The sequence below is a fragment of the Rattus rattus genome, chromosome 9, assembly GCF_011064425.1.
Source record: "Rattus rattus isolate New Zealand chromosome 9, Rrattus_CSIRO_v1, whole genome shotgun sequence".
In the NCBI taxonomy this organism is placed as follows: domain Eukaryota; kingdom Metazoa; phylum Chordata; class Mammalia; order Rodentia; family Muridae; genus Rattus; species Rattus rattus.
This window is the reverse complement of record NC_046162.1, coordinates 67,824,107-67,846,020: the sequence shown is the minus strand read 5'-3', so window position 1 is coordinate 67,846,020 and position 21,914 is coordinate 67,824,107. Positions and strand designations below refer to the sequence as shown.

Below are 21,914 nucleotides of genomic sequence, written 5' to 3'. Positions count from 1 at the left end.
TGCAGATACACGCACACACACATGTGCACACACATGCACACACACTCATCTAGGCTCCGCCCACAGTTACCTGGCAACAGCCAGGTGTGCCTGACTCACTATAAAAGGGGCTGCTCATCCCCTCCTCTCTTGCTCTTCTCCCTTCCCCCTCTCTCCCCATTCCCCGTCTCTTTCCATGTGTCCATGGTTGGCTTCTACTCCTTCCCTCTCTCTCTCTCTCTCTCTCTCTCTCTCTCTCTCTCTCTCTTTGCCTTTCTCTGTCTCTACTACCCCCTCAACTCCCCTCCCCATCCCCTGAATAAACTCTATTCTATACTGGTACCTCAGGGGGAAGAGATGCCTCGGCATGGGGAGAACACACCCTGAGAGACTTGGGTTCATGTCACCTGCAGGTTGGCAAGTGGAGGTCTTGGGTTCATGTCACCTGCAGGTCGTCAGGTTCCTGTGTTATTTGTTGGATTTAATGGTGCACTTTCGAAAGGCACACAGGTGCTCCCTGCATGGGGGTGGGGTGCATAACTCTTCTGACGTCTGTTAGTTAACAGGTGTCAGGTTGGATAAGAGACCCCAGCCCTTGGCCCTCACTGCGCAGCTGCAGAGCCAGGCAGGCCCCCGAGAGAGGGCGCCCTCTGCTGGTCTTGATTTTGTTTTAAGCTACTGAAGAGTTGAATTCCCGTTTGGAGGACCTCGTTAAACCAGAGGTGGGGGGTAGGGCAGTTCTCTGATCCTAGGAGTGGTGACAGCACCTGGGGTGTTCTAAGTAGTCCCATCATCAACACTAGGCTGTTGCTGACCTTCTGAGTGACACATGGGAAATGTAACTCGTTCCTGAGTTTCTGGTTCTAGAGTGCAGGAACTGAGGGGTCAGGGGTCTTCCGAGGTCTCGTTTGATGACCTGTTTCTCAGGCAGATGGGTTGGGCACATCCACCCCACATAACACATAATTTTGGGGGGGAAATGCCCAATTGGCGCTGCTTATGGGCTCACACCCTAGACATACTGACCCTGCAACCCCACATGAGAGCGAGACACGGCACCAAGATAATTCATTTATTAGAAGCAGGGGGTGGGAGGGATAACAGAGCTTCCCATGTTTGGGGACAGGGCCCAACACCACAAGTGACTGCACAGTGAGGTGGATGGACAGGAGGAGGACCGCTGCCTGGGATTATGCTGCTCCAGGACAAGGCAGTGCACGCATGCATTCTAACTTCCCTCCTGCAGAGCCCTCCTCAACGCACACAGGAGCGCGGCAGGGTGGGGGAGGCCACTCGGTAGCAGCGGTAGCCTTCCAGCATGGCTGGGAGAAGTAGCAGGCCACTTAGAGGATCTTTGTGACAGCGCCCCATGGCCTCCTTGTAGCTCAGCCTCTCCTTGGTGATGGGGTCTGTCAAATCCTTCTCGTAGCTGGATTCGTCTTGCAGGAGCTGGCCCAGGTCTTCGCTGATCATCCCGCAGAGCACAGCCTGAGGGACGGGGATGCGTCCTGTCCTCTTGGGATCGATGAGGCCCCCAGTCAGGTGCTGCACCAGCAGGTGGGGAAGCGCGCTTTCCTGGGCCATCCAGCCCTTCTGGATGGCCTCACCCACTGACAGTCTCTTCCTGGTGACTGGGTCCTCGATGCCGGTGAAGGCCTTCTGAGCGTTGAGCAGACGTTGGGTGGAGGTGTTCTCAATGAGTCCCTGCTCCACTGCCTTGTGTACGGAGTATCGTTCTCGGCTGAGAAGATCTACGATGCCTCCTGTGGCTGCCTGGGCCTCCAACAGCTTCTGCCCAGTGATGGGATCCAGCATGTTCTTGGCCACAGCTGCCTTGATGCTACACTTGTTATCTGTGGTTGTATCATAAACCCCAGCGATGGGGAAGTTATCCTCAGTGAGGCCCAAAGAGAGGCCTGGGGAGAAGAAGCCGGTACTCTGGGGTCCCGGGGAACAGACTGGGGACTTGGAGATGATGGACCCAATGGAGAGTGAGGAACTCGGCTTGGTCTCCCCTGCCACAAGCAGGGCAAACTCGGAGATGGGGAGGCGGCCATCTTTGTACCTGTGATATTCTTCTTTGGAGATGCGGCGGCAGCGGAGGGCGGCCTCAATGGAGTATTGCTTTCCGCTCTTGCGGTCCAAGAGCACAGACTCCTCCCCGCAGGGGCTGGAGGTGGTAACTTCTTCCCAGTCACACTCCAGCTCCTGCAGCTGGAGGTACTGGCCTCTGTCGATGATACCCCTCTTGTAGGCCTCGTAGGGAGACATGTCATTCCCGGTCTCTGGTTCCAAGATGCAGATCTTGGTGGAAAGGTTGGTCTCCCGTGTCTGGGTTTCCTGGTTGAGCTCCTCCCGGCTCACTTTGGTGTGCAGGTCCCTGAGGGTCCTTTCCTTCTCGTAGATCTTGTCCTTTTCGTGGAGAATGGCAGCCTCGAGCTGTGAGAGGGCCTGGCTCCGCTGGGCGGCCTTCTGGCGCTCGCTCTCCGTCTTCTGGCTAAGCAGCCGCCCCTCCTCTTGTAGCTGCTGGGCTTTCTGCAGCTTCTGCTGCTCCAGCTCTCGGAGCTCTCTCTGCAGCCGCCCACAGTCCTGGCTTGCCTGGTCCCGGGCCTTCTGGAGCTCCGTCTCCTCACGTGACCAGGACCTCCTCAGAGCCTCGGCTCGGTCGATCCGCTCTTTCAAGCTCCGGACATCCTCCTCCCGACTCTGGCGTGCTGCTCGCTCCCGGTTAAGGGTCTCCCACACTCGGGCCCTCTCGCTCTCCAGGACTGGGTCCTTCTCCACCCTGATCACTTCCTTATATATGGTCTTTTCCTGTGATTTCGTTTTCTGAAGGAGGTCGACCTCAACCTGCAGGCCCTTGCACTCCCGGTGTAGCTCGATCACCCGGTTCTTCTCCTGATCCAGCTCTCGCCTCAGAGCTTCTGTGGACCTCTCCAGATCCGGATCCTTCTCTAACTTGACTACCTCCTCCATGATGATCTTTTCCTGCAGGGCAGGAGGCCGCTTCTCCAGCTCCTGGATCTTCAGGGTCAGTTGCCGCAGCTCCCTCTCCGCAGCCAGCTTCTTGCTGCGGTCCTCCTCGAAGCTGAGCATGGCCTCCTCCTCCTCCACGCTGGCGCTCAGCTGCCGCACCTCCAGCTCCAGCTGCCGCCGCCTCCCCACCTCCTCATCCAAGCTCCGGCTCAGCCGGCTGTGCTCCTCGCGCAGCTTCGGGTCCTTCTGGGTGACCACTACCTCCTGCACTACGATCTGTTCCTCGGGGCGTCTCCTCTCCAGCAGCAGATACTTGTTCTGCAGCTCGTAGACCGCATCCTCGGCGGCTCGCCTCTTCTGGACGGCCTCCCGCACCTCCTGCCGGAGCCTCTCGGCCTCTTTCTCCAGCACTGGATCCTTCTCATGCCTCACGACCTCTTTGCTCACCATCTTGGTCTCCACCTTGGACCGCTCACGCTTCCACTCATCGCGTTCGCCCTGGAGCCGGATGAACTGCTCCTGACAGCGCCCGTGGGTGTTGACCAGTTCATTGAGCTGAGCCTTGAGGCGGTCGATCTCCCGGAGCACCTCTGGGTTCTTCTCGTGCCTCACCACCTCCTGCGTCACCTCCTTATATTCCACCACGGGCTTCTGAGCCCGCAGGACCTCCAGCTCAGGCAGCAGCTTCTCCAGCTCCCGCTCCACACTGCTCTTCTTGCTGCCTGTCTCCTGCAGCTGGGCCCGGAGCCTCAGGATCTCCTGCTCTGTCTCCGGGTGCACCTGGAAGATCTCGCTGACGCGCTCCTGCAGCTGCACCTTAGGCTTCTGCTTCTCTACCGCCCTGTACTTGTCCTGCAGTTCCTGCAGTTCCCTGGCCAACATGACGTTCTGGTTCTTCTCCTCCTCCAGGAGGCTTCTCAGCCTGGAGGCTTCCTTGAGAAGCCCAGGGTCCTGCTCCACTTTCTTCACCTCCTTCACAATGACCTTGGGCTCCACCGAGCTGATCGCCTGCTCCAGGTCTTTGATGCGAGCCTGTGTCTTGGCTACTGCTTCCTTCGCCCCCTTCCTCCGTGCAGCATCTTCCTCGATCTGCAGCCTTAGCGTCTGGGCCGCCTTCACCATTTCCAGATCCTTCTCCACCTTAACCACCTCCTTCACCACCACCTTCTCCTTCACATTTATCTCCTTCTGCTCCAGGGTCAGCAACTCATCCTTCAGCCCCTCCAGCCTGGCTGCGAGGACGGCGTTCTCCCCACGCAGCCCCTGCATCTCATTGTGGAGCTGGGTAACCTGGCTGTCCAGGCCGGGGTCCCTCTCAATTTGGGTGACCTCTTTGGTCAGCAGGTGAGGCTGCATGGCCTTCCTCTTGCCCTCCAAGTGGACAACCTTTTGGGCCACCACCTCCAGCTCGGCTTGTAGGCGGGCTCGCCTCTTGCCTTCTTCCTCCAGCCGGGACGATGCCTGAAGCACGTTACTCTCTAGCTGGGGGTCCCGGTAGAACTCTACCACTTCCTTCTCCTCCAGCCGAGCCACAGGCTGCTGGGTCCTCAGCTGCAGCAACTGCTGCCTCCGCTCCTCCAGTTCACGCTGCACCTCAGCCACGCGCTTCCTCTCTTCCTCAAGCTGGGTCTTCAGGACCTCTGACTCTGTCTTTGTATGTGCTGGACTGCCAGATCCTTGTCTTGCACTGTGGATGGCTTGGAAGTCCTCATTGAGCTCCTTCTGTGGTGACCAGGAAAGAGACAGACAGTCCTGAGGTGAGCAAAGACTGGAGCCCCATTTTTCTGCGCCCTACCCCTGAGGTCAGAGACCTCCTCCTCCTCCTCGATTTCTTAGATTCCCTGGTAGATCCTGGGCGACGGAGCTGAAGACTCGTGATACTTGGACACAGGATTTCGAAGACCTCAGTGAATTGCTATTAGGATACAAGGCAGGGTCTGGGACTCCCCAGCCCTGCCCCGGGGGTGGGGCTAACCTTCTCCAGTAGATAGTGAAAAATGGCTCAGGAAGAAAGAAACTGGCAAGCCACAGGCACCATAAAGAGTTCCTGGCTTCCACTCAACTCTCACTGGAGCCCTAGATGGTCCATTGCCTATGTGACTGGGTCCTAAGGTTAAGGATTATGGAGTATTTCTTGGCTCTCTAGGCCCTCTTTTTTTTTTTTTTTTTTTTTTTTTTTTTTTTTTGTTTTTTTTCGGAGCTGGGGATCGAACCCAGGGCCTTGCGCTTCCTAGGCAAGCGCTCTACCACTGAGCTAAATCCCAACCCCTCTCTAGGCCTCTCTTGTCCCCTTTGCTTATGACTAAGCAAAGACTGGAGGGCACCTCCAGAGCCTGCCTAGAGTAGGCACAACCTGTATGAACTTCTGGAGAAATCTTCATGTCCAGGCCTGACCAGAGGCTGAGGCTGCAGTGGGGAAAGGTGACATCCAGGCCACCCCAGACCAGCTGGGCTGCTGTGTCCACAGAGTGGGCACCGACATTTTACCTTCTCCAGCATCTTCTTAGCAAACTCCAGCTGGTGCAGCTGCTGCTGTTCCGCTGCGGCGACCTCAGTGTAAGCTTTAGTAAGGTTCTTCTCCTGGGGAACCAAATTGGGAGAGGGAGAGCAGAGTCAGCTCAGCCTAAGGAGCTGTAGAGCTGATGCCAGGAGATGCTAAGCCCTGCCTCACCTGAGCCTGGATGCTCTCCTTTAAGGAAATCACTCTGAGTCTCTTAGGGGCGGACACCGCCAAGGTGGGCTCCAAGGAGCAGCGGTAGGTGTCTGCTCGAAGCTCATAGTCCTGAACAGGAGGGAAAGTCACTTACAGAGACTGGACATGGGGGGGGGTCAGGGGATGGCAGAGCAAGGGAGGCTGGTGAGATCAGAGGTAGAAGCTGAAGTAAAAGTGCTCACCTGGAGAGCCTCTTGCAGGTCCCGGGTGAGGCGGGACACTGTGGCCTGGTCCTGCTCACGACCCAGGATTTCCTGTATCAGCCTCTGCCAAGGAGGAAGCCAGAGTCACAGGGACTGGGGAAAGTTCCTTTCCTTCTAGCTGGCATTCCCAGCACCACAATTAGCCAGGACACACAGTCAAAGGGTACTCAGAGATGCCTCCCTTCTCTTGGACATTCCTGTCTGATGGCCCTGGAGTTCTGTCTTAGCCCAGTGGCTCTTGCATTGTATATCTAGTGTTATTAGGCCACAGATCTGCTGGATCCAAATGCCAGTGAGACCCTGCAGCCCTGGGCACGCCTGAGAAGGAACATCTTGGACAAGCTTCCAGGGACCAGTGTCTGGAGACCACTGCTCATCCAGTTATTCTGAACCCATTTTGATTCATCTAGAAGCTAAAGGAGGAGGAGAAGGAGGAAGAGGAAGAAGAAGAAGAAGAGGAAGGAAGAAAGGAAGGAGGAAGGAAGGAAGGAAGGAAGGAAAGAAGGAAGGAAGGAGAGGCAGCTAGATATCTATGAGTTCGAGGCCAGCCTGATCAACAGAGTGAGTTCTAGAATAGCAGCAGGGCTACACAGAGAAACCCGCTGTCTGAGGCGGTGGAGGAGAACTCAAAAGGAAAAAGGACCAAACGCTCTAAGAAGTCCAGCTTCACTTTTCTGGGAAGGACCCCACCCTACCCCCTTGGACTAATATCTTGGCTCCTCAGAGACCTCCAAAGACAACTTTCAATCTGAGGGTGGGGCTGAGAGATGGCTCAGCGGCTAAGAGCACCGACTGCTCTTCCAGAGGTCCTGAGTTCAATTCCCAGCAACCACATGGTGGCTCACAGCCATCTGTAATGGGATCTGATGCCCTTTTCTGGTGTGTCTGAGGACAGTGACAGTGTACTCATAAATAAAATAAATAAATAAATTAAATAAATAAATCTTTAAAAAAAAATCTGAGGGTGACCCTCTTCCCCCCGGGGATCCTAAGGCTGTAATGTCAAGTCCAGATTCTGTCCTGTAGCTTAGAAGAACCAGGATGGACTGTCTCTGCCTCCCAGGGACCAAAATCCTTTGGGTGGGACATTTCTCATCTACCTGACTCCCAGGGCTTTTTTCTCAGGTCACTTGTCCTCACTCCCACATATGTCCACCAGGGGGTGCTCACACCAAGCTGGTGGCTGGCCTGTGTCTAAAAGCCTCAGGGAAGGGCTTCCCCAACAGGTGCCCTCCACTCTCGTTTATCCCCTACAACCTTAGCAAGGGTGAAAAGAATCCCACCACCGGAAAGGGGTGTTGACAAGGCTGTGGAGGGGTAAGGCCACCCCACCACCATCTCCTGATCTGACCTATGTAGCCTCTCTTGTTTTTGAGCCTCGGTCCCTGCTGGGGAGGTGGCTGGAAAGAAACAGGTAGCTGGCGGCCCCTGCTCTAGGCCAGGCCCTGACTCAGGTAATTTCCCCTGCCATGGCCCCAGCCTCTCACCTTCTGTGCTTGCAGCTTGTAGGCGATCTGGCTTGGCCCGTCGCTGGGCTGTACACGGTGGTGGGGCAGCTGCTCCAGCCAGGAGCTCAGGTTATCCCTGCTGTTCTTGAGCTGCTGGTGGGTGAGGCTGGCATCCTGTAGTATCTTCTCCCTGCCAGAGGACAAGGTTCCACATAGGTACAAGGGACGGACATCCAGGGATGGGTCGGGGGTGCGCAGAGTGGGCTGGTGGATCCTTCCAACCCGGGACAGAACCGAAGGCCTGAGCGACGGGCTGTGCAAGTAATGGAGACTGTGTCTCACAGATGCAATGAATGGTGTCTGTCTGGCACTCCAAAGGGGGAAATTAGGTATAGTTATCCCATTTTAGAGGCAAGGAAACAGCCCCAGAGGGGTTACGTCACCAGTTCACCGGCAGCAGTGCCCGGGAAACCCCTTCCTTCTACTTACCTCAAATCCAGCTGGTCCCCCACGCTGTGGTAACGGTCGGTGAGGGCTCGCACTTGGCGCTGCTGGCGCGGCAGGTCCTGGCAGAACTCTTGGAAATTGTTCTGCAGCGCACCGCACGCGTGCTCCGCGGCCTTCAGCTGCCGGTGCAGCCCCAACACGCAGGCCTGCTGCTGGAGGAGCTCTTTCCGCTGGCGCTGTGGAGAAGGGAGGCAGAATGGAGCACGCTCCGCTCCGGGATACCCGGACCCCTCCTTGCCTTCCCTCCTATCAGAACACCGCGGCCGGCCGCTTAACCCTACCTGCAGCTCGCTGACCCTCTCCTGCAGTGCCCCAGAGGCTTCGGGGATGGGGCCCTCCCGTGCCAGGGTAGCTTCAAAGCCTTGGATGATCCCATCTGCCTCCTGGATCTGCTTCTCCAGGCCCAGAGCGGCCTTGGCTCTGAGGTGAGGAAGCAACAGCCAGTTAGCTCAGCCACACGCTCCTGCGACCCTTCAGAGGACAGCCCTCTCCCGGGCACTCACTTCTCCCCATAGAGGTAGCACAGGCTATGCACATCACTATACTTGTTCTTGACATTGTTGAGGACCACAGGCAGCTGCAGGGCCGCAGAGCCCGTAGGCTTAGTCGACAGAAACGCCTCACACTCCTGCTGGGCTGCCTCCTTCTCAGCTCCCAGGTTCTGAAGACGCTGTGCCGTGCCCTGGGTCAGGGGTGGAGTGGGCAGAGAACACAGTCAGGGATTTCTGGGTCACTTAACCCTATGCCTGCGAAGGCGTGATACAGATGTGGGGCCGGGCCTGCCTCTTCTTGTCCCCGGTGTGTGGATAGCCTAGGGCAGGACAGCGTCTCTCAGCCCCTACTCACACCCAGGGCCTCTTCATCCGCAGAATGATGGACTGGGGGGTGAAATGAGAGCCTGTATATTAGGTCCTTAGCAGCAGGAACCAAGCACACTGTGACCTGGCGTTGCTACTGTCAGTCAGTGTCCTGGTCAGGCCTGCTACCTTCCTGTTGCTTCAGGCTACGCAGGAAGAACCCTGGCTGAGTTCACTCAGGGCAGCTGCCTTCTGTCTCTCATCACAATGAATCCACCTACTTTGGTGTGGCAGGGTCAGCCATCAGCCTCTGGCATCCTCATGCAGCACCTGACTTCACATCCCCTGCCCTTGCCCTGGGGAAGCCTCTCCTCTCCTCCCTGGCTGGGCTGGGCAGCTGCCCCCCTCCCTGCCCCCACTGCATGGCAGACAGACCGGAACAGGTTAGACAACCATGTAAATCAACATGATTCGAATTTTTTTTCAAAAAACCAAACACTAATGGTATGCTATATTTGAACAGAAACCGGTTTGGAAGGCCAACTAGAATGCGTGGGCGCCTTCAGGCTGCGGGGTTCATGTGTCAGAGAACATGGTCACCACTGGCTGAAAAGACAGTGTTTCCATCCCTCCAGGTAACTTTCCCTGTATCACTGAGAACTCTTCCCCTCTGGGAACTCCCCCGCTCCCTTGCTGTACCCAGGACTCTTGTTAGAAAAAAGGCCATGTGTCCGGCCTCTACTCTGGGCCAGACTTTGTCACACTTTCACACCCCGGGATGCTCAAAGGATGTGGGTACCACCTCAGAGGTGAGAAAACCAAAGACAGTGGAAGAACCAGGCTGGGAGCCCTATTTTCTGAGTCCATGGCCCCAGGAGTGTGTACACCCCCAGGGCAGGGCCCTTTCTTGTCCTGAAGCTCTCAAGGCCACCTCAAGGCCGCTCGCTTACCTCACAGCTCTGGATTCGGCCCTCTAGGTCCTTCAGTGGAGAAGAGTCGTTCAACGGGCTCCGAGCCCAGCTCAGCACCTGCCTCTCTACCTGTCCCAGATCCCCATCCAGCTGGGTCATCTGTGACAGGAGCTTCTGAGCCTGCGGGTCAGCCGGGGCTGAGCCTGCCGGAGCTGGGGACAGAAACACTAGTGAGGTTCCAAGCCTACTATGTCTGCCTGACATGGGCCCTCCCTGGATGCCTGCAGGGTGTGGGGGGGACCTGAAGGATGGGCAGAGCCTCACTGAGGGAAGAATAGTCTAGTCTAGAGATGGAATACCTCCTACTCAGCACGGCCCACCCACCAGTGCCCTCCCTGGACATCCTCTGGTACCCTGCTGGCCCTGCTGTAAGTGCTCTGCTGAAGCATCCTTGAGACGACTCTTCTCCGTAGACAGCTTCTGCTTCAGGCTCTGCAGCTCGGAGGCCAACCTGGAGGGGGTGAGAGGACAGTGTCTCTCAGCCTATCCAGCCCTAGCACCCACTGCCTCAGAGGAAAGCATTGGCCCCTGTGGGCATCCTGGGGTGAGCCACCTGGAGGCTTTGGCTACAGCTTCGGGGTCTGGTGCTGGGATGCAGAGGCAGGCAGCTGGGGCACTCTTGGTCTCTCCTCCAGGGCCCTGAACCACCCAGGTGTAGGGGTCAGCATTATCCTTGAGTGTGTACCGCTCTCCCCGAAGCAGCTGCACCTGAGGGGACGGTGGAGAAGGGCTCGTGTGGGATGGAGGGTTGGGACTGGAGAGGTGGCTAGGGGCAAGATGGGTGGAGACAGCAGCTGGAAGGAGGAGGAGGTCGAAGAAGAGGTGGGAGGGGCTGGGGTAAGGTTGAGGACAGATCAGAGGTGGGACAGGTTTGAGGGGTGGGGCTGGGTCAGGGAAGGAGTGAGAAGAGGGAGGGGCAGGGTGGGGCGGGTTAGAGACTGAAGCAGTGTGGGGAGGTGGGGGACAGAGGCTGGGGTGGGTGAGGAGGGCAGGTGGAGGGCGTACTTCTCCGGAGTCCCAGTCACAGATGCTGTCCACGGGCAGGGGCTGCTTGGGTGGGTTCCTGCGCTGTGGCAGCGGGGCCACCTCCTGGCTTCGTCGCTGCAGCTCTCCAATAGTCCTCTCTGCTATGGCCAGCTGCTTCTCCTCTGCCTGTTGGGACCCGGGTAACAGCAGCTCAGGTCGGTCAGGGTGGGATAGAAGCCACCTCCTGCCTCCTTCCCATCTCCCAAAGGGAGTGTGGCCTTCCTCTGGGGAGAAGCTAAGTCAGACAGACTGTCTGTGGATGGACGGAGGGTACGGATGCTGGCTAATACCACGCGGGCCTCCGGGGAGGAAGCTGTGGGGACCTCAGAGCTCATCCAGGCTTCTCAGGTCACGTTACAGATAGCATAGCAAAGTGTAGGAGGGTCAGGGCTCCTGCTGCGGCAGCCTCTTCTCCTGGGGGTTTAGGGCTGCACTGGGGACCTCTTTTCTAGAGAGAAAGCTCTAAGCCAGGGGCAGGATGCAGATGGCCCAGTGGGACTGTCTCACCTCCAGCTGTAGCAGGAGCTCTGTTGGGGAGACGGAGGAGTCCCCAGCGCCAAAGCTGTACTTGGTGTCCAGGTTGGAGCTGAGCTTTGCCAGGGTCTGGCTGGCTGAGTCGGCCTCTTCCTGGAACTAAGGTCAGTGGGTGGTCAAGGGCAGAGCCGGGGGTTGTGGGGGGGGCAACCTCCAAAATGGCTGGACACGGACCAGGCCAAACTCACGCTACGATAAAATTCAAGTCAGGCTAAACCCAGGCCAGCCACACTCAAACCATCTTTAAACAACAAAGCAAAACAAAACATTAAATCTAAGCCAGCTAAGCGAAGACACCTGCCCAGACAGTGGGATCTTTTTAAAAGGGGGTGACCATAAATGGGACATTTTTGGTTCACTGAAAGTAGCTTTTAGGGGCTGGAGAGGTGGCTCAGCGGTTAAGGGCACTGACTGTTCTTCCAGAGGTCCTGAGTTCAAATCCCAGCAACCACATGGTGGCTCACAACCATCTATAATGGGGATCTGATCCCCTCTTATGATATGCATGAACACAGTGACAGTGTACTTATATACATGAAATAAATAAATCTTTTTAAAAAATAGCTTTTAGTGTCATAAGGCAACATTCTGGCTTTGTACTCAAGGGTCTGGTGCATTCCAGTCAAATTTTCTAGAACTGAGCTATACCAGAGTAATTTTGCAATAGAGTCTCACAAAGTAGCCCAGGCTAGCCTCAAGCTTGCTATCCTGTTCTCTGGTCCCCAAGTCCCTTTCAGCCACAGTTACCACACTAGATGCCATTGGCTATGGTTTTTTTTTTTTTTCCTTATTAGGTTTTTTTTTTTTTTGACATGGGGTCTTACTATATAGTCTTGGTTGGCCTCACATTTGCTAGGTAGACCTGGCTGTCCTTGAACTCACAGAGATCTGCCCGCTTCTGGCCTCTCAGGCCCCCGCACTCATGTGACATATTCACACACACAGACATATGCATGTACACATAGCTTAAAATAGAATAATGAAAAAAGAAAGAAAAGAACTCAGGGGCAGGAGATGCAACTTAGTTTGTAGCGTTTGTAGAGAGGCCCTGAGTTCAATTCCCAGCACCGCATAAAAAGGCACAGTAGCCCATGCCTTAAGGCCAGCACTTAGGAGTCTGAAGTTCTCCACCATCCTCAGCTACATCGTGAGTTTGAGGTCAGCCTGAGTTAAGTGAGACTCTGTCCCAAAATTAATTCATAAATTTTAAAAAATTAGAAAAAATAAAACAAAACTCACTTGCTAGGGGTGAAATCACCCCGCTGAGAATGTCCTTCTTGACATTAGTTTCCCCACAGGGACTTAGGCCTAAAGCCCCAGTTACCCTCTATGCTATGTTGCCCTTGAACCCCGCCCCCACTCCTCTGCAGCCACCACCCTGGGTCCCCGGCCCCAGGCTCACCCTTCGGTAGTCCTCCACATGCTGCAGCTGGCTCTCCTGACAGATGCAAAGGTTTAGGAAATTCTGCCACTCCATCTTGAGGGCCTCCTGGTGGACCTGGAGCACAGCGGGGTGAACACTGAAATCTCGCCACACCCACCGCCCTCTCTTCCGTTTGGCGAGCATGGGGTAAGGGTGTATATGTGTGTGAGGTGGGGTGGGACCTTCACACCTGGATGGGCCCAATGGCCGGGTGCCCAAGCTCGACCATGCGCTCTGCGTCATCCTCTAGCTGGTTTATACTCTGCTCCTGGGCCAGCAGCTCATGCTGCTTGAAGTGCTAGAAGGATTGAAGCGGGGACAGCCATGAGCAAGAAAATGGCCCTAGACACCCCCCACTGCCCTGGCCTGTCCCCACAGACCTCATACTCTCGCCTCACACCAGCGGGGTCAGGCATGAGGTCACTCCAATCCTGCTGCAGGATGCGGCCTTGTTGATCTGCCAGGGCGCCCAGCTGCTTTGTGCAGCCCTGCAGGTGTGTGTACAAGCTGCCCAGACTCTGCCGGCGCCACGAGGCTGCCTTCTATGCTCGGGAGAGAAGGAAGTGGCAAGGGGTAGTGTCAGGGCCCTGGGCAACCGTGGCCCTGGGAAGGGCTGAGGCAAAGAGGTCCCACCCGGCCCCAACTCACCAGTAGGTCACGGTATTGGTTCCTGATGGCGTTTGCATCCTGCCTCAACCGAAGAGAGAAACAGGGTTTAGTGTGATGGCTCCCCGCATACAGGCTGATCCCCACCAACATCTCCCCTCCCCTTTAACTCTCCCTTTAAGGCCAGATAGCCTGATTGTGGTGGGAGAAAGGGGGGTCCACACCAGGTTGCACAGGGATGCACCCACCGGTCCCACCAGTGTCCGCAGCTGCTGCCCGTAAGCCTCGATTTCCCTCTGCAGGATGTTGTGCTCGGCCACCTGCTGTTCCAGCTCCGCCATCCCAGGCCCATAGTGGCCCTCACAGATCAGCTTCTACAGAAGAGCCAGGTCCTCAGTCCTACCGGGAAGGTCTATGTCCCGCAGCCCAGAGAACCCTTCCCACCCCACCCCCGACAGCCACCTGTGTCCTCCCCACAGCAGGAGAGCAGAGTTAGTCATAGAGGCAAAGAGTGGACAGGCTGGGTAAGCAGCCTGGGGCAATGGTAGCTGTTCCCCATAGCTGGGACACTACTGCTGTCCTGTGGCCGTCAGGACTAAGGCCCTGAGTCCCATTGGTTCTCAGGATGCATGCTCTACTCTTGGGCTATCTGTCGCCCAAGCCTCAGCAACCGATGCCTGGACATGTCCAGCCAGACCCAGGACCTGCCCTGCCCCATGGTCCCTGGTTCCCATCACAATGCATCAATCACAACTGCTCAGCGTCCTGTGACTTGGTATGTCCACTGCCCATCCAACCTCAGTCTTCCCAGAGGGAGCCTTTTTGCCTTCCCAGGAGGTCCCCACTCATCACTGTGACCTAGCTACCTCTTTCCACCTCTTCCTGACTTCTACAGGAAGCCTCCCCTCCTCCATCCCTGAGCTGCCCCCGAGGTTCGAAGTTAAAGCTCCAACAGACACCATTCTGCCTTGCTCTCTGACTGCACCGGCTGTGGTTCTGTTCTGAGCTCCTTGAGAATGTGTCCGTCGATGGCTGCCCCTGACCTGTTTCTGCTCCAGCACCCGTGTCCAGTCGACCCTGGGCCCCACATCCGGCGGCAGCACTATCTTCTCATACAGAGCTCGATACTCCGCACACTCCTGGGTCACTCGTTCGTGCAGCTGCTTGATGCTGCCAAGGGGGGGCGCCACCGGGTCAGAGCTGGGCTGGGTTCCCTGGGGATCCCCCGCACCTCCACGGTGAGACCCGGCTCACTCACTCCTTCTCAATCTCCTCAGCCTGTGGGTGCTTGAGGCGCCGAGCCTTGTCTACATCCAGGAAGAGATCTTTGAGGAGCACCTCCGCTTCCTTCAGGTTGCGGCCGGTCTCCTGCTGGTGCTGCAGTGCCTGATTCTGTGCACCATTCTGCCGATCCTGGTGAGGCATGACCCATGTGGTCAGGCTGCAAAGGCTCACCAAGTTCCCCAATGTTCTTGCTGACCTGCCCCCCCACCCCCTGCTGGTCTGACCACTCCCCACCAGGCCCTGGGCCTCCATTCCCCTCCCCTCCCGCTCTGGCAGGGACTTACTTGCTGCAGCTTCTTCTGAGTCTCCAAAATGTCCCTCTCTACCTGGTCAGCATTGGCTTGCATGCGAGAGATGAGCAGAGCCAGTTCCTGGGTTGCAGCCCTGGTTGGATTGTCAGGAGCACAGGACAGCAATTATGGAAAGGTCCTCCGTGCCTGCCACGTAGGACCCATTCCCCAGATCTCCCAACCCTGGCCTTCTACAGAGAAGAGTCCGTGGTCTGAGCTCTGAGAGGCTCAGCCTTCGATGGAGGATGAGGGTACTGTCCCCTGTAGAAGGCTTGGAAAGTGAGAATCTAGGTCTGTGTGTGGCTATAAAGTGTATACCTCAGGTACTGCAAGACCTTCCCAACGCCTGCCTGCTTCCCAGGGTGGCGGCAGGTGGCCCAGTGAGAAAGAAAATACTCAAGACAGCCTGCCTGGCTTCAGGAGAGGCAGTTGTGTTGACTGAGGGCAGGGAGTAGAGGCAAATCCCCAGTCTCAACTTCTCCCCATCCCCCACCATGTCTGCTTCCACCATTCTTCTTCTTTTTTTTTTTTTTTTTTTGTTTTTTCTTTTTTTTTTTTTTCGGTGCTGGGGACCGAACCCAGGGCCTTGCACTTGCTAGGCAAGCGCTCTACCACTGAGCTAAATCCCCAACCCCTCCACCATTCTTCTTGCCCAAGGGGTTTCAGCAGTATGGAGATTTTAGTGACTCCCTGGAGGAACCAGGCAGGGGGCGGCCAAGAGATGGTTGGGGTACCCGGATATCCTCCTGCTGATTTAGGGACACAAGAGCTTGGCCTCCAGCCCCGTTTGCTCTGTTGGCATGACCGTGAGGAAGCCTGTTGCTCGGGCCCCAAGCTTCTTGCCCATGCAGTCTCTCAGGGTCCTCCAGAGAGTTCCTACTGTGCTTGAGCTCTGGGGACAAGAATCAGGCAGACATGAATGAGCATCCTTGTGAGAACACCACCTTGCAGGAGCCACACTCCAGGCCACAAGGAAGTGCTAGCTGGGCTGCATCCAGACTGTGAAGGGGAGTGCCAATGAAGAGAACTGTCTGAAGAAGTCCGTGGCCAACATGGGTTTGGTCTTTCTCACTAGTACTCAGTACATAGGGAAACCCTGTCTCAAACAAACAAAATAAAAAACCAATACTGCTCCCCACCCCCACAAACAACAAGAACTTGCCATAACCAAGTCTTATTCCATAGCCCAGGCTGGCCTGGAACTTACTATGATGCCCTACCAACTCTGGCTAAATGGGGTTTTAATACCCCAGGATCTCACTATGTACCCTGGGCTAGCCCAAATTCACTATCTAGGCCAGGCTAGCCTCAAATTCATAGAGATTGCCTGCCTGAGCCTTGCATGCTAGGATTAAAGCCACGTGCCACCATGCCTGGCCCTGAGCACAGAGGTCTCCTAGGCACTGGAAGAATTAAGCCACAGGAAGCGCCCAGCTCAGGGCCATGTACATATTATTCTATGTGGTTTTGCCCACATGTGTTTCTGGGTGTCAGGTCTCGATGCCAGTGGAGACCAGAAGAGGATTCTGTGGACGTCTAGTTACAGACAGCTGTGAATGTAGACGCTGGGATTTGAACTCTGAACCTCTGGAAGGACAGCCAATGTCCTTAACCACTGAGCCATCTCTCCAGACTCCAGTTTCACTGTGTGTGGTCCTGGCTGGCCTACCCTCCAACTCACAGATCCGCTAGTCTCTTCCTCTGGAGTGCTGAGATTAAAGGCAACATATTAATTTTTATTGTACGGAAGTGAGCACCTTCAAGGTAGGGACACCAGTGTTTTGCTCGCAGGGCATTCCTAGAGGTTAAGGCAGTCCAGGCATACCACAGTTGCTCAATAAAGAAGAGCTCAGTGAGTTGACACCTCTGAGGGAAAGGAGGAGGCCTCAGCAGGACCTGTGAATGAAGCTACAGGAGTCAGGAACTGGAGGCCAGGAGGCTCTGGGAATGCAGGGAGAGCTCAGCCTCAGGTTGGGCTTCCTAGCAGAGAGGCTTCCTCTGGGAAGTATGCACTCCACCCTGGGCTGGGCTCAGTGCCTCAGGGAGACGGGTCACTCCAGTGAGAGTCTTAAGCACTGTCTTTCCTGTTGGCCCAGATGCCCAGGCTCTGGGTAGGCATCCTGATCCCTGTCGAGGTAATGGGTACCTGGATCCCAGTCTTTCATCTCCACTCTCTTATCTTGACACCTCTGCACCCCGAAAGACACCTGACTCCAGGCAGACTGCCACCTCCGAGAGAGGGCTTGGGGCCAGCGAGCAGGATGAACATCGTCAAGTCCCTTTGCAGAGAGCTACTGACCAGAGCATGGAACCACCTCCTCTCACCCCCATGAAAAAGGCCTCCTGACTTGAAGGAGACAGACAAGACCCAGGGTCAGGGGAAAGTGTTTTAGGTGGGATGTAGTCCAGCTCAGAAACCCCTCTCTTGAGCTCCTATTCCTGCCCACTCTGTTTCCCTGCTCACTCCAAGACTTATCCAATCCAAAAGGACCATCAGGGTTGAGTGACAAACAGACAGCCAGATTCTGCTGTTTCCAGTCATCCGGTCCAGCACCTCTGAAAGGGTACCTCCGCCTGTGTCCCCCACACCTGCCCTCCTCAGAAGAATGTGGGTGGCAGCAGGCTATCCATCCCTTGCTCAACCTGGGCCACAGGCAGGAGAGAGTCCACCCTTGGGCCCTTGGCCTCAGGATACCAAATGCCAGAACTAGCCTCTGCCACCAACAGGTAGCTAGAACATACCTGGGCCCTGACCACCCCGATCCCAGCACTGCCACCCAGGGCCCCGCTCACCGACTGTGCTTGATGAGGGGAGCCCTTAGGGGACCCCCTTGGCTGGGGAGCCCCCTTGGGGGACCCCTTTGGCTGGAGAGCCTTTGCTCAGCCCCTTGAACATGGTGGTGAAGCAGGCGCCGGTTCAGGCTGGGCTCTCCTGGAAGGAGGGCGAAGGCGACGCGTGTCTCGCTGGCTGGCTACCAGCCGGGCTCTGAAGAGGTGGGAAGGTGGTTGGGGCAGTTTCTGGAGGCTCCCTCCCTGCAGGTGCAGTGTTTCTGCCAGGCCTGGCCCGCATGCCCCAGCGCCCGCCCCTGGACTGTGCAGCCAGCTCCTGCACAACCAGTCTGGGAGGAGAGGGGCACAGCCCAGGGGCAGGGGCGCCCGCGCGACTCCACGGAGTTTGGACACTACACCCACATGCCCAGCCAGAGAGTGATCACACCCAGGTAGAAGTGGCCAGGCCAGCACGCACGTGAAACAGACTGACCCAAGCACATTGTTCAGGCTGGCTCAGAGGGTCCTAGGGCTGGGATTAGCCAACCCCTAGAACCCTGCACAGAGATCCACTATCCAACCGGGCCCCTCACCCATAGCTCACCCTGCCAGGAGAGGTGGGAGAGGGGGGCCACTGGCCTTGCTTGTCTCCCACGGAGCAGCTGCAGTAGACACTTTTTCCTTTTAAACTTGAGACACCAAACCTTCTTTCCTTCTGATACTTTTAAAATGTATGTGCCACCAGAGACAGGCTCTTGCTCTGTAGCCCGTAGAGCCTGGCAACCAACCTTTGTCTCAGTCTCCCCAAGTGGTGTGAATCACCATAACTGCTCTCTCACACCTGATACTTTTTTCTTTTTTCGGAGCTGGGGACCGAACCCAGGGCCTTCCACTTGCTAGGCAAGCGCTCTACCACTGAGCTAAATCCCCCCCCCAGCCATCTTTTTTGGCTGCATCTCCCAAGAAGCTACTGGAGTTTGGCCACTGAACTAGAGAGGAGAATCAGTTTTCAGCTCCTGGAAGAGGTTGCTAGTGGCAAAGGGGGTTGAAGAAGGCAGAGGGAGGCCATGATAGAGCGAAACAGCCACAGGAGACACAGCGACCTATGATGTCCACTGCTCCAGGCACAAAGTGATTAGTGAGATGTCATCAGGGGTGCAAACCACTTAGCCTTCATCCCAGCCCTCCTCCGTTTCAATCCCTGTGACAATTTCCTTCTAAACACTAATGTCACACCAGCAATCAGCTCTGCTCCCAAGGGGTTGTTTATATGACTGCGTGGCCCAGAGGTCCACACTAACTACCACCTTCCCCCCAGCCCGGTGTCCACACAGCTGTCTCACCTTTGAGACTGGGCCCTTCCCTCCCGGGAGGTAGTAGCTGTGGGAGGTGGGGGTGGAGTGGTGGAAGGTACTCAGAGAGCAGCCCGTCTGAGCCACAGGGCTTCACTCCTCTTCAGAAGCCCTCCAGGCAGCGGATCAGTACTGCGGGGGCCTGAGCACAGCTCGGAGGATCAAGGGCTAATTGACTCACTGCAAGAAAAAACAAGAGCTGACTTCCTGGTGTCACTGTCCACTGCAGTCTAATCGGCTCCCAGCTGAGGGCTGGCCAGCTGCAGGCAGGAGACTCCCAGCTCTGCAGGGAACCCTTGCAGCAGGGGAGCCCACTCAGATGGGGATTGTTGGTCCCCAGGAATAAATCATAGGAGTAAGCTGTGACTTTTTGTATTCCTGTCTCTATTGAGACCTGTAATGTTGCCCATGGCAGCCACCAGCCTTGTTATGGCTGCTCGGTATCTGAACAGGCCTAAACCAAACGGAGATGTATATACTCCAGGTCCAAAGCTTACATTGGCTCCCAAAGGCTTTCTGTGGAAAAGGACAAAATGTCGCACTCTTTCCCAACATTAATGATACATTGCTAGATACTTTGAATATATTGAGTTAAATATATTAATCCTCCCCACACGTCACCCCACTTTTTTTTTTCTTTTTTTCAGAGCTGGGGATGAACCCAGGGCCTTGCACTTGCTAGGCAAGCGCTCTACCACTGAGCTAAATCCCCAACCCAGTCACCCCACCTTTTTTTAAAAAAAAAAAAAATTGGCTTTTATTATTGGGGATGAAGGGCAGACCATAGAGTGCCAACCTAGCAGTCATGAGGCCCTGGGTTCAGTATCCAGAACTGCATAAACCCAGTGTGATGACATAATTCAAGACTGGATCAGTTAGAGAGGGGAAGATTAGTAGTTCAAAGCCACCTCTGCCTGTTTATTGAGTTTGAGACCAGCTGGAGCTATAGAAGCCCCTGTCTTAAAAATAAGGGGTTGGGGTTTTAGCTCGGGGTGGGGGATTTAGCTCAGTGGTAGAGCGCTTGCCTAGGAAGCGCAAGGCCCTGGGTTCGGTCCCCAGCTCCAATAAATAAATAAATAAATAAATAAATAAATAAATAAATAAATAAATAAATAAATAAATAAGGAGTTGGGATTTAGCTCAGTGGTAGAGCACTTGCCCTAGTAAGTGCAAGGCCCTAGGTTCAGTCCCCCAGCTCGGAAAAAATAAATAAATAAATAAATAAATAAATAAATAAATAAATAAACAAACAAATAAATAACCAGGGGGCCGGAGAGACGGCTCAGCAGTTCAGCGCACTGGCTGCTCTAACCAAGGACTCAGGTTCAATGCCTAGAGCCCAGGTGGTGGCTCATAGCCTTCGATGACTCCAGCTGCAGGGGATCTGATGGCCTCTTCCACCCTGGGCCGTGCATGCCCATGAAAGGATGTAGCAAAACACTCACGTAGAACTTAAATTCAAAATAAGTAAGTGCGACTTCTAGCAAACTCAGTAATACAAGCGAGGCTTCTCCAGAGCTCACGTTGGAACTCTCTGAAAGACAGGTGGGCATGCTGATCATGCTTGTATCCCAGCCCTTGAGAGAAGGATGGATCCGGAGTTCAAGGCCATTTCCACTTATGTGAGAACTTCAAAGCCAGCTTGAACTCCATGAGACTGTCACAAAACAAAGTCCTATGGCACAGGCCAGTAATGCTGATAAATTCCTATAATTCCATTTGGGAGGCAGAGGCAAGAGGATTGATGTAGAATTTGATGGCAACACTGTCTAAAACAGAGAAAGAAACAAAAACAAACAAATAGAAACTTAGTAGCATAGCTCTGACCTTCTAGTTGAACAGGGCGTCACCCCAGGTGCCCACCTGCAGCCCCGTGGGACATGGTTTCTGGTCCTCCCTGTCCTTTGCCCTCCTTCCTCCTCTGTGGCTCCAGACGTTTAAAGTCAGCTGATTTCCTCAGTCCCTCTTGCCCTGGGACTTCAGTGGTGGTGTAGTGTGCTCATGTCCCTAGTCTGCAACTCGGCTGAGGTGGGCAGCTCGTGTGAAGCCATAGGGCCTGTGGGTCTGAGGAGGGCTGAGCAGCCTGAGAACTATACAGCACAGCTAAGTTCAAGAACAGCCAGGCCCCTGGGGAGTACTTGGCAAACATGCCAGGCCTCAAGCCTCCCCGAGCTCTGGAGCCCCTTCAGCGGGCCTCGGCCTCAGAAACAGATGGTAGCAATTAATTCTCTGTTCCCTTGAAGCAGGAAATTGCCCTTGGTTTGCACAGAATCTGCTGCCTGACCCTTGGACAGCCTGAGTGCCCTTCCTTCCCCTGTATTCTCTGCCCTAGCAAAGCCATCCACCAACTGGGGCCTGGAGAGGTCAGTCAGGTGGGGGAGTTAGAAAGAAGCCTTCTTCCTTCAGTCAGCGCACGAGGTTGGGCCCAGGAATCCCCATGGCTGTCTGGGGGAGGTTCTTTTGGCAGTGTGTCTATAAAATGGAATGCCAGAGGGTTCAAAGGAGGCACAGCCCACCTGACTGGGGCAGCAGCAGAAGTGTGTGGAGGGCGGATGCTGCTCTTCCTTTAGGGCCTTCTACACCAAGGGACTGGAAGCAACTGGAGCTGCCAAGAATCTATTCACAGCAGTCAGAGACAAACCCACGGTGGGAGGATGACCCTTGAAAGTTGTCCTCTGACCTCCACAGCCATGCCACAGGAGGTCGGCATGTGTGCACCCCTCCCCCAGTAAGGATAAATGTGTCATATAAAGTTGGTTTTTTTTTGTTGTTGTTTTGTTTTGGAGGGAACCTACAGGACCCTAACAACCCCTCTGTGAACATTTGCAGAGCCCTACCCTGTGCAGAGAGGATCCCCAATCGGATACAGATTCATGTTGGACTGGTGGATTTTTGTTTTTTTGGAGGGGTGTCCCTGACTGCTTTTCCAGGTTCTGCAGACCTCTGGACCATCATGCAAGTGGCAAGTGTGTTAGCCTTCCAGTCTGTGCTGTCAGGATGCAGGCAGCTTCCAATGTACTCTCTCCAGCTTTGCAG

At 55.4% G+C, this 21,914-nt stretch overlaps 1 protein-coding gene across 1 annotated transcript; it reads right to left on the bottom strand.

Moving 5' to 3' along the window:
* Positions 1-1,036: 1,036 nt before the first annotated feature.
* Evpl (envoplakin) lies at positions 1,037-14,866 on the bottom strand. The gene is made up of 21 exons (XM_032913311.1): positions 14,752-14,866; positions 14,442-14,596; positions 14,227-14,353; positions 13,432-13,557; positions 13,226-13,264; positions 12,958-13,119; positions 12,768-12,875; positions 12,557-12,652; positions 11,128-11,253; positions 10,600-10,746; positions 10,148-10,302; positions 9,948-10,045; positions 9,574-9,746; positions 8,330-8,508; positions 8,108-8,246; positions 7,809-8,002; positions 7,359-7,509; positions 5,851-5,934; positions 5,627-5,737; positions 5,443-5,535; positions 1,037-4,677 (listed from the first exon to the last, which is right to left on the bottom strand). The coding sequence occupies exons 1-21, from the start codon at positions 14,812-14,814 to the stop codon at positions 1,234-1,236; spliced, it is 5,970 nt and encodes a 1,989-aa protein (XP_032769202.1). The 5' UTR covers positions 14,815-14,866; the 3' UTR covers positions 1,037-1,233.
* Between the last annotated feature and the right edge of the window lie 7,048 nt (positions 14,867-21,914).

What these genes read in the sequence shown, in the direction of transcription:
- Evpl (XM_032913311.1), bottom strand. Translation starts at nt 14,814, where the DNA reads ATGCAAGCCAATGCTGACCAGGTAGAGAGGGACATTTTGGAGACTCAG. An exon ending in GTGTGAGGCGAGAGTATGAG is followed by an intron (nt 12,876 to 12,957) that starts GTCTGTGGGGAC and finishes CAATCCTTCTAG; the next exon opens with CACTTCAAGCAGCATGAGCT. An exon ending in CGGCCATTGGGCCCATCCAG is followed by an intron (nt 12,653 to 12,767) that starts GTGTGAAGGTCC and finishes GCTGTGCTCCAG; the next exon opens with GTCCACCAGGAGGCCCTCAA.